We start from the raw sequence: 12128 nt of genomic DNA on the forward strand, positions 1-12128 counted from the left end.
AAGGACGTCTAACATCTGCACACGGTGGGTGCGCTGCTATCTGCGCGCAGTGCTGCTCTAATAGCCCTGGTGGTAGTAGCATTCGTACTCGTGGTGGCGCATTGTTGTTGTTAGCTGCCTCACGGTGATGCCATGCACAATGAGGTCAGGCCCCAGTGATCCGTAAGGCTTTCACTCGCTGGTGTTTGGAAGCAGACAGCCAGGTCTTTTTTCCTAGTCTGTCTTAGTTTGAGAGCTCTGCTGAAACCTGTTCAGCATCAAAGCCACACACCAGCCTCTGCTGATGGACGAGCGTCGGCTGTGCATGCCAGGAATTAAACCAAGCCTCCTACATAGAAGGTGCATACCTGAAGCACCCCCCTGCCCCCATCACAGTTTACAAGACTGTTGTTATGCCTAGTCCCAAACTAAGAAGCAATCTAGCAATGCCAAAGCCATGTGCAGGGGTAAACAATCAGACTCCAGGGTCATTCAGCCAAGCACTTCTTTACTCTCCCACTGCCCAGTCCCGAGTCTGCATCGGCCTGCCCACATCTCTCCTCTGCTCCGCCGGCCTCTCCTCACTCAGAATGACTGGCAGCAAGACCTCACTTCCTCCCCCATCTCTTTCTGCAGCCTCTCTTCCCCTTGGCACCTCCAGGAGAAAAAGCCCCGGCTGCTGCTCTGTGTTCTCATACCATTTCCAACATAAACCAATGTGGGTCTCTGGGGATCCCAGAGAACTCTTCACCCTACCCGGCTCCTTTTGCTCTCCTTCACTAACCGCTCCTCTCCTCGCTCATTTCCGTCTGGCTTCACCTATGCCGTCCCAGTCACAACCACATCTGACTCGCCACACTGCCACTGGCTTTACTGGGCACAGCTGCCCTCCTCCATCACTCCGCCACCACCGACGGGGCGTCTGCTGCTGCTGAGTGCTAAGCTCGGAGAGAAGCAAAGAGAAGACCGCCCTGCTTGCTAGCGTCTCCTCCTCTTCCAGGTCACAGAGTCCTGTGGGTTTCTAGTCTCTGTCCTTTCTGATTACTTCCTCTGTGGGGAAGGCTCGACTAGCTAATCCTTATCTTGCCTCCTCTCCTAACCTCCACCTAAACACCAACTTCTCTTTGTTCCTTCCTTACCACATTCCTGGTGCTTATTTCTTTCCTTTTTGCCCCTTGAGGGGTTGTGACTCCATCTCTTCTCCTGTGCGGTCTCCCTCATGTGACTCTTCTTCCCTTCGCCTGGATGGCAGCTTGCTGCCCCTCCGCTCTCCCACCAACCTCCCTGCACATCACCTCCAGGCGGCTCTGCTCAGGGCTGTGCTCACTCCCACCACTCCCCAGCTCCCTGGCTTGGCCCCATTTGGCTTGACTGATTACTTATAAAAATTACTTCACTCCTTAATCCGTCTCCTAAGAAATATAGAGAATTGTCATCGTTATCCTGTCCCAAAGACTCACTCTTTGCAGGCTATTCAAGAGCTTCTCCTTCGAAAAGCAAGGATGTCACTTTGAGAACTAAGGTGTACCTACACAAGCCATGGTATTTTCAATCGCCTCAACTGCATGTGAAGATGGACATTCAATAAGGAAGCCCAAAGAGGAATGCAGGCATGTGAATGACGGTGCTGGGAAGAACACTTCAAGTGTCATCGACTGCCAAAAGAACAAACAAATCTGTCCTGGAAGAATACAGCCAGAGTGCTTGCTCCTTAGAGGCAAGGTAGCAAGACTTCAGCTCATGTACTTGGAAATGTGGTCAAGGACAGAACTTGGTAAAGGGGCATCTCTGGATAAGATGGACTGACCCAAGTGATACATCGGTGGGCTCAAACCTACGAAGAATGGCGAGGATGAAGCAGGACTGGGCAGTGTTTCGTTCTGTTGTACACAGGGTCACTACAGGCTGTCACAACAAACACTGTCTGATAAGCACATAACGGTTTGGCCAAATGGACCGATGGCATGATTTTCCCTAAACACACTTTACTGTCTGGTAAGCCAGTCCTCTTATCATATATACAATATAATCATACTCATTTTAAGTCATGGCTCAAATGCCATGACTGCTTCACTGTCCACCCAGGCAGGCGCTCACCCTCCCGGGCACTCTTGCTGGCCCTGGGGGAAACAGAGACCGATCCCACTCTGCCAGAGGACCCAGGTCTGCACGACCAGACTTATTTCTAAAAGGCTTCCCCCACCAGCATGTGCTGAGTTGTGGGTAAGCACAGCCTTACCTGGCCTAACACGGGAGACGGGGAGGAGCCCGTGGCCGTGGCTGGAGTAAAGGCGGACCTCTGTCGTAACTGGCCAGCACTGGGGACGGTGAGCGAGGGCTGCGCTGCCCATGCATCCCAATGATCCGTTTCTGGCTTTTCACTCGTGTTGGTGGGCCACCTGGAAAGAAGAGTGTGCCACCGTAAGCAGCAGGAACCAGCTTCTCACCCTCGACCATCGAGGGGCCCTTGACAGTCACGTGAGGGTCGAAAGTTAAAGAACAAGGAAGAGAGCAAGGCGCCTAAGGCGAAGTCAGCCTTAGTGATGAGCCTCAGGCAAACCACACAGGCTCTGAGCTGCAGTTTCCACACTGGGGATAGTACTTGATTTCCTCAAGTCGGACAAGACGCTGCCAGCACTGTTACGAGGGTCATGTGGAATGCTGGAGAGAGGAACACAGTGAAGTGTGCCTGAGCCGGAGCCTCTGAGGAGGCAAATCCATATCTCCTCCACGGAAGTAAACATAGAATAATGGGAAGACTGCAGCTGTCCAAGTCGGAAACCTTGCAAGACCTGCACTCACAATGGAATCCCACCAAGCCCCGGCTCTCACGGGCTCTTCTGCACTTTATACCCCAACACTAGACATGTCTTCACAGGATCAGTAGCATCATGTGCGTGACATGCCACATGTTAACCCACACACGGGGAGTCTACCTAACTCCCCTTGCCCGCTCGGCGGATGGTACGCCGGGGCACCAGGGTACCCTGCTCTCCTGGCTCTCAGTCAGCTGGAGCTCGGTGATGCTATCGTTTCCAGTGCAGATGTCTGCAGGAGTGCAGAGCTGTATGTAATGTACCCTTCACAGCTTTCTAAGCCACAGAACCCGGGTGGCCAGTCTAAGTTGTTGGTCATCAGTTGCTAACATCATCTGGAGGTTTAAACACGCCTCTTACTTCCACAGAAGAAAAACTCACACGGACTGCCATCGAGTCGATTTTGACTCACGGAGACCCTACAGGACAGGGTAGAACGGCCTGTGTGCGTTTCTGAGTCTACAACCCTTTATGGGAGTAGAGAGTCTCCTCTTCCCTGAGGAGGGGCTTGTGGTTCTGAACTGCCAATCTGGAGGTTAGCGACCCAATAAAGCAGCCCACTGTGTACGCAGAACTCATTTCCACAGAGGAAAGAAAGGCCTGTAGAACTGCTTCTGGGAAGATTACAGCCAAGAAAACGCTGAGCAGATCTACTCTGTAAGCATGGTGCCAGCTCACACTGGAATCGACTTGTGCTGCATTTGAAAATCAGAACCAGACACCTCGCTTCTTGGTATAGAAAGAGGCTGCCCACCCTCTATGGGGGAGCGCCGCACCCCACACAGTCATCGTGGACGGGAGCCACACTGCCTGGTCTAAACCAAGTCCTGGAAGGCAGGGTCCTTAGTGTCCTAGTTAAGCCTGGCTTCTGGTTTAAAACCCCAACCTTTCAAAGCAAGATCAAGAGATGAAGAAGTTTTCCACTTGGACGTCAAAAGGTGCTCTTTCTCTCTCTCTTTCTTAGAGCCAAGAGCAGACCAGAAGGCTCTTTAGCGCCCTCTCCCTTGGACACGCCACGCCAAGTGTGAACAGCTTGTGCTCCCTCACACTCGTCCTCCTGCCCCGGGTCACTAGCCGCTCTTCTCCCCACCAGATCCGTCTCTTCTTCCTCCTTGCGTCTGATTGGTTTCATCTGAATCGTGACTGGACTCGTGAAATGGTTTTAAACACTTCTTTGACTCTCTTTCCCTGTAAGCCAGTATGGCATGCTGGCAGCCAAGTGAGTGCCTCAATCCAGGCCCTGTGCCCGGCAGTGTGGGAGCGGCTCTTACGGTGGAGCAGGGCTCTCAAGTCAAGGCCTTGCCCGCCTGCGGCTTTTGAAGGGCGTTTCTTGATGACCAAGAGCACACACCTCTTCACGCCACCGCACATCTGTGTGAGAGGAATGACAGTGGAGGCTTACAAGGGAAACCGGTCCCTATCTTATCCAAATCCACATGACCGAATTCAATTTCTGGAACCCAGCCCCCATCACCCGGCCCAATGGCAATTTACATACAGGAAATGACTCTGGGCAGTTGCTGCTGCCACGGGTGTCAAAACACATGATTAGGAAACCCTATTTCTCCATTTCTTCCACAAGAATGAAAGATATGAATTAGCTAAACACGATCATAGGCGTTCTTTCGCACCCAGCTAAGTCGTTTTTCGGGCAAAGATATAATTAATCGCAGCTCAGAGAACACTGTTGGCTGGGAGACCGGATGGAGTAAAGAGCTCATGCCCGAGCCCAGCCCCTTAGTTAGCAGGACGACGACAGACTGAAAGAACGCTTCGGAAGAGAACAGTGGCTGAGGTGGGGCCTCAGGAGCCCCTGAAACCACGTGGCTACGTACGTGGAGCTGAAGTCGGCCCAGTTGTTGGGGGCTGCGGGCTCTGAGGAGGGCACCGTCAAGGGCGCGGGGGGTTCTCGCAAAGCCAGTTTAGGTGCGGGTGTGGAGGTCAGATCAGTCACTGGTTTGGCTGGGGCAGGAACCTCGTTTTCTGGAATTTTCTCTGCATAGTTTGCAGGGAACCATCCTGTCTTTCCTTTAAGTTCTCCTCCAAGCCATCCAGGTTCTCCAGTTTGGCTCTCATCCACCTGCAGGAAAGTCACCAGGTTTGATGTAAGCGGCAATCAATCAGGCCCCACATGCACCTTCCTGAGCCTCTGACCTTGTTAGACACAGAATGACTACAATGAGGCGTCTTCCTTTCATTCTGAGAGTCTGGAAGTGTTATCAGAAAACGTGAACGTAGGGAAGCGTCTTTTCCCAATAATGGCAGTCACGTGGCCGAGGTGCTAAGGCACACAGTAAATTTTTAGGTCTGTTTTGAATGGGAAAGTAATCTGACAGGCTGTATCGCTCCAGAAGCCATGGAACGATGAAAGAAAGAAAGAGAAAAGTTTTGTTTGAATGTTGGAGGCAAAGGGTACAATCAATATACATTCAGCAGTCTAAATGAAATCCTCCAACAGCCAAGTGCCGCTTGTTCAGCTCAGGGGCAAGGAGTTAAAAGGCAACGCCTGGCTGGCTCTTGCGGAAGCAAGGCGGCGGCCGCGCTTAGTCATTAACACCGCCACAGAGACTCCAGGAGGGCATTAAGGGAGCGATTGTGAAAAGGCAACAATTAATTTTATTAAGATACCACACTTGGCTTTCATTTTAATGCTCACCAAGGTGCACAGGGGAATAGCGGATTCTGCTGGTGAACATTTTCAGGGCCGCTTACTTCACAAAGGGCCTGCACGGTCTGCCTGAGGGATTAATGGTGACTCAAAGGAATCTTTCAAAATGGCCAAATTGATTCTCTCTATCCTCACAAGGTTACCCCACAATTCTGTGAGCGACAGCAGAACCATTTGGGAGACTAATTACATCCACTATTAGAAAATGAAGAAAATGATTTTCATCGCTCCCAGCTCAAATAACGGTCTGTCGGAAACTTTCTTTTCTTTCATCTATCGCCTACGGCACTAAGACAGGCAACACTCCTTGGCTGTTAAAGCTGCTGTTTGGAAATCACAGGAATAGGAGGGTAGGGCAAAATACCAGTTTTCTATCCATTCAAACATTTGAGTTTACAAAAAACAAAACCAAAAAACAGGAGGGGCAACACTCTTATTAAAAAAAATGAGTCATCTATCTGATTCAGTACAGAGTAATAAAGCAACTTTTTAACTTGACATTTTTTTTCTTGTGCTTATGGAGAGGGCTGGACAGTCTGCATGGAAGCCGAGCATCTTGTGACCCTGGTGGCATTCCCACCCCCGCCCCGCCGTCCACACTCACCCCATTTCCATTCCTCTCACTGCCCTTCCCACCCCCCCTGCCTTGCCGTCCTTTCTCTGCTCTCAGGCAATACTGTCCTGCTGATCCCAAAGAAATGTTTGGAAGAAGTGGTCCTCGGGTGCTACTGTCTACTGTATGGCCCCATCTATCGTTTGGCTGAAAAGTTGGCTTTGGGAAGGCTTCAGCTCCAGGTCAGAGGATATCTGAGGGTCAACGTTTTGGGGTTCCTCCAGTCTGTCAGAATAGAAAGTCTGATCTTTCTCTGAACCTGGCTTTTAGTTCTACAGTTTAAAAGGACAAAAAATGAGAACCTGTACATTGGAGGGGGGAAATATGGCTATGGCCTACATAAAGATATCTAATCTCTAAAATGTATTAAAAAACTAAACAACTTGAACGCCATGAAGATGAACCATCTAATTTTAAAATGGGCAGAATTAAAGGGATTGTAATCAAAGAGATGAAGAACCTGTATGAAGTGCTGAATGCAAAATGATGGTCTGCTCTGTAAACTTTACCCAATTCACATGCACAAAATCTTCTTTATATACATATACATACACATATAAGCAAATTGAAAAAAGGCAAAGGATATGAACAGTCACTTCATCAAAAGAGACATTCAGGCAGACAACAACACATGAAAAAATGTTCAAACCACTAGCCACAAAACCAAGCCCACTGCCATTGAGTAAATTCTGACTCGCAGTGAACCCAGAGGACAGAGTGGATCTGCCCCATAATGTTTTCAAGACTGTAAATCTTCCTGGGCACACGCAGCTTCATTTTTCTCCCTGGAGCAGCTGGTGGGTTTGAACCCCTGGCCTTGTGGTTAGCAGCCCAATGCCCACCATCAAGGTTCCTTTAATTAGCCATTAGATAAATGAAAAAATTTAAAACTACAACAAGATACCATTTCACCCTGGCTATAACAGCACTTTAAAAACAAAACCTGAAAGTAACAAGTGTTGGCAAGGCTGTAGGGATATTGGAACACTTAAAACAGTACTCCTGGGAAAATGAGCTGATTCCAAGAACCCAAGTGGAAGGCGAATTTTGAGAATGACGAGGGCAACGAATGTATAAGGGTGCTTTACTCAATTGATGTATGGATGGATTGTGATAAGAGTTGTATGAGCCCCAATAGAATGATATATATATATATATACACATATATATATAAACAAACACAGTACTCCTGGGATTGTAAAATCGTGTAGCCATGATGAAAAGTGGCACGGTGCTTCCTTCAAAAGCTACAACTAGAAATATACCACAGGAGCCTACAATGCCACGCCTAGGTCTGTGCCTTAAGGGTACAATCTTTCTTAGCTCACTTGGAATTTTTTCAAAAGAAGTCCTCAGTGTAGAAGTGGACAAAGATCGCTAATACTACAGGTTACTTAAAATATATTCAGTAAAGGACTTTTGCTTGCTGTTCGATCTTAGGAAACCTTTATTTTCACATAAAGCTGAAAATTCTCCAGGCAACCAAAGGAATTCCCTCAGACACAGTATATTCCTAATGCCTTAAATTCTATTTGGGACCTTACAGTTCTTGTTTCCTCACTAACACTTCTATCAGAAGTGAACACATTAGCCACTTTTCATTCAAATTCCCCAGTTTGGTTCTTAGTTTGCTCCTGCTGGGCAGCCCCGTTTCTCTACATGAGGGTTTGAGGGCGTCTTTGCCCACTTGGGCCTCATGCTAAAATCACGTGGCTGCCTGGCCTGCCTTCCTCGTTTACAGAATACCAGTGATGTCGGGACACGTTTCCCTTTTGCAGCTGCTCTGCGCTGGAAATAGCCAGGCCGGGTCAGGCCAGAGCCTCCGGGCTTTCTCAAGAAGCCCAGAGGCAAGTTCTCCCACTCTGGATTCTATTCTAGGATCAAGGGCAACACCCAGCCGGAGGGAATTAGGAACTCGAGCAAGACACGTGATAGTGTGGCCTCAGTCCGCACGGTGTAATGATGGGGAGAGTGACTGCTTCAATTTCAATCTGGACTCTCCAATTATTAACCGGTGGACATGGGGCGACTTTGAACGCTGACACCTCCCTTTCCTCATCTGCAACATGGCGGCAATCAGAGTACCTGTCGCATGAAGGCTGGTGTGAGGAGTGGTTACATTTAGAATGTTGCCTAGGGCAGGAGCAAGGTTCCAGGACAGATTTTTACAAGCCACCTCTCCTATAGCCCACCTCCGACTTCGTGGTGCAGGTCTGTTATCTGGGCTTTAATCTCTAGTGCACCTCCTTTCCGATAAGATACCCAGGACCCTAATCCCTCTGGGCTTGTCTTCTTGCCCATAATCTTCTAGGGCTTTAAAATTCATTCTTTGACTGCATCCTGTCTGGGGCTTCTGCTGGTCTGTCCAGCGTGGGCATCCTTGCGTCCCAGCTGCTTTATTTAATCATGGCCCATAGCTCACTGTAATTTGCTTCAGACAGAGTGTCTTGTGTCTTGGTTGGCAAAGATGTCTCGGCTACTCTCTGGAACAAGACCTGAAATGCTGAGGAAATGCCCCACCCGAGGGGCAGGTCCAGCTGACACCACTGTGAACTGGCCACACCCTGCCTGGTCACCCAGATATGACGGAGAGGAAGTGCAGCACTGGGGGGGTGGGGTAGGAGACTTGGACGACACCACCCAAGTTCTTCTCTCGGCAAGCCCGAGCTTCTCCTCCCGAGGGGCAAGGGAGCAACAGGGGCAAGGGAGCAACGTGAGCTCAGCATTTCACCTTTCATAAAGCAAACTCACAGGCTAATTGTGGGCAAACAATAGACTCAATTAGTTCGATTCATTCTTCTGGAAACAGATTCATTTTAGTGGATAATTAAAAGTTAATGTTAAGGTTCAAAGGCTATAATTTTTTAAAAACCCACAACACTCTTATGATCTAAATTTGATTAACCACGAAGAAAAAGAACAGAGCAACCGTTGACAGTGAAAAGTATTTCATCCTGTATTTGGGGAATTTTATCCAAAATCCAACCCAACTGTGGAAAAAACACTACAGGGTCTTTTGATAGCCAAGGACAGGTTGGGCAGACATCTACCGGCTATCTAACGTACACTTTTACATAGAGAGACTCAGGTACTGGTGACTAGAAGTCAAGGGATTTAATATGAACAATACTGTCTTCATGCAACACAATTCCATTTCACCACACCCACAGCAATAAAACAAAACCTGAGGTCAGTCTAGTGGCTCATCCTCAAAGTGGGCAAGATGAACCTCATATCATGTCTTACTTTTCTGGCATGTAAGATAGCTGATCTAAAATATGTTGCTCATGATAACTAATTCCACCATAATGATGCCTTGCTCATTGCAGGATAGAGATGCAATGGTCAAGTGCAGACAGTAGCTATCAGGTTCAAGACCATTTAGCGAAAGCCCTGTCTATCAACTAAGTTGTTTACATATAACTTTTTCCTGTGTGATGGCTGCCATATTAACGGTTCTAAAACCTCTGACCTGGTCATAAAGAGGCATGACAAAAAGCCTGGATGCACGCAGGTTTCGACCGTGTACTAACGTGTATCAGCTGGGAGACCGAGAAGACTGCTGGCAGCAGAGCATGTTCCACGTGTTTTGTTAGCTCGGAATAACTGCTAGGCAGGGACATTACGACTGTTTCTCTGCCAAAAGAACAGCAAGTCGGGGAAAGGAGTTGAACTTGTGACAGGAATAATAATACCAAGTTAGAATATACAAATTTCCAGAATGAACTGACTGGTTGGTAGCTGATACATAGTAAATAAGCCCCTATTTCTTCCCTGGAAATTAATAAGAAGAAGTAATTTTCCAGGAATTATTGAGAATTATTCCTGACAGGAAAAAGAGATTGTTGGCCAATGGTTTCCCGAAACAGACTCCCTAACCCAAAAGCACCTGCAGTGGATTTTGAGTACTGTATGTGGAATCAAAGATCCCAGTCTCTGAGGGGGCGGGGGGGGGAGCCCCGGAATGCTGGGGTTTTGTTTGTTTGAAGTTCCCCTCACTAATTGTGGTGTATTCAGCTATGTCCACGGGCCAGCGTTGGGAACCACCAAGTTCGCTAACCTCTGAAAACGCTTTCCATCCGTGTCCTTAGGGTAAATCTCAACACAACAGCAGTTGGCAGGCCTTATGGAGTCTATTACTAATTCTATGTAGTACAAATGGCAGATCTGATTTATTCCCTTCAAGTAGAGAGGCCTGAAGATCAGAGGAGAGGACATGCACTTCCAAAGTACCTGAACCCTAGCTGTCAAGGTCAAACTCAACTAAGAAGCTTCCACAGAGAAGTCTTCCCTCACACCAGTTTCACTGATTCCTGTCCTCTTCAAACGCCTCTCGGCGGCAGCGAGCCTTCTTAGAAGAACTTCATCCAGGGCTTGCTTGATGTGCGTCTCTCTGTTTCTCTCAAAGGATCTTACATACAAATGGCAGACTCCGCTGCCCTGGTGGAGCTCACTGGTGAACTGGCAGTTCAACTACAAGGAGAGGTGGCACGAGAGAATGCCCTGGCAATACCCTTCCATACAGATGGCAAGCAAGCAAACCCTGTGGCACCACCTACAAGAGCACCAACGTGGCAGACATCACCGTCTACGTCGGGTGTGTCATCGACCACATTTAGCGCCTGCATCACACGAGGAAGAATGGGAAAAGAGGCGTGGAGAAACGTTGGCTGACAATCAAGTTTTGTCAGAATCGTTCTTTAAAGCCTCTCAAGACTTCCTACTTTAAAAGGAAATTGTGTTTAGGCTTGTGAGCTCGAGAAATCTGAGAATCCTGTACCCACAAAAGTAAAAGGGAACCCTGGACGTGCTCTTGTTTCTTACCTGCCAACTTTATGGAAGGGAGCGAATACCACCACAGATCCTGTTGTCATTCCATGCCAATTCCCACTGACCCCTATTGGTTGATACCCTCAGAAATGCTGCTGAACGGCATTCGGGGGGTCACGCTGCGTTTGTTCCAAAAGGAGAACACAACTGGTCCTTCAGCAAACCACAGTACATCAGACCTAACTGTATGCATTACATTTCATGATCGATTTGGGACATGTGAAGTCACAAGGTGAAAACCAGTTCAGTCTGGTAGTATTCTCTGCTGTACTTATGATCTTTGATGTAAGAAAATTAAGAAACATTGAAGGCATTTCTTGTAAAGCTACAAATTTGCTAGTAATATGGGTGAAGGCCCTTTCCTTACTGCCCAGAGGTATTGACACTTGTGAAATGCATATTCTAAGATAGTTAGGGATGCAGGCGCGCGCGCGCACACACACACACACACACACACACAGTGTTAAATAAAAATGCAGTTATAGTCCACATATCACTTCTGCTTCTTCATTGGACAGCTTGTTTGTTTATGTAGATCTATAGAACTTTCACACATCTCACTCTATTTCTTGTTTAGCTGTATCAGAATTTTTTTTTAACCATTTTTTACTGCTGGACATTTGGGTTGTTTCCTTCCTGTATTGACCAGCAAGGCTGCAGTGCGTGCCCAGGGACACACACATCTGCACACAGCAGGGGAGGAGGAAGCTAGAATGGGAGCTGTGGCATCACTAAATGGCCTTCTAAATGGCTCCGTCCACTGCACACCCTGCCATGTGTGCCCCCAGGGCCCAGACACTTAGCAAAGGCCTTTCTCAACCATGAACTTGCTCCAGCACTCTCCTCCTTTGATCCTTTGCATATTTTCAGAATTAAAAACAAAAATCTCGAATTTTATGTCTTAAATTTATTTCATCCAGGCCTGAAACAGAGACTTGAGCTAATAACTAACCGAGTCTAAGTTAGTATTAAACATGGAATCTTGTCAACAGAAACCAGATACACAAACTCTGAGCGTAGACACCTTTCTTTGTTTTAAGCGCAGCCTACTACATAGACTCAAATACATATCTTATTGCCAAGACAACACTCAAAGATATATGTACAGAATTAAAGCGATCTAAAAGCACAAAACACTGAAGAAGATGCAGACTTCCTGACAACTGCATGGCACTTACCCGTTCCCCTTTAACCTCCACCAGGAGAGCAAAGGTTTGAAAGC

At 47.8% G+C, this 12128-nt stretch overlaps 1 protein-coding gene across 3 annotated transcripts in view; it reads right to left on the reverse strand.

Annotated features, from left to right (window-relative positions):
• Positions 1-12128, reverse strand: part of ITSN1 (intersectin 1) — a 172071-nt gene that overhangs the window by 19415 nt on the left and 140528 nt on the right. For all 3 annotated transcript variants that reach the window (XR_012782874.1, XM_075542338.1, XM_075542337.1), the window contains exons 20-21: positions 4631-4875; positions 2219-2378 (exon numbers count right to left, since the gene is read on the reverse strand). Coding sequence is in view for 2 of the 3 variants with exons in the window: in XM_075542338.1 (XP_075398453.1) it covers positions 2219-2378; positions 4631-4875 (405 nt within the window). In the remaining variant the exon portion in view is untranslated. The remainder of the gene's footprint in view (positions 1-2218; positions 2379-4630; positions 4876-12128) is intronic.

This window comes from Tenrec ecaudatus, chromosome 2 (assembly GCF_050624435.1).
Source record: "Tenrec ecaudatus isolate mTenEca1 chromosome 2, mTenEca1.hap1, whole genome shotgun sequence".
Taxonomy (NCBI): Eukaryota; Metazoa; Chordata; class Mammalia; order Afrosoricida; family Tenrecidae; genus Tenrec; species Tenrec ecaudatus.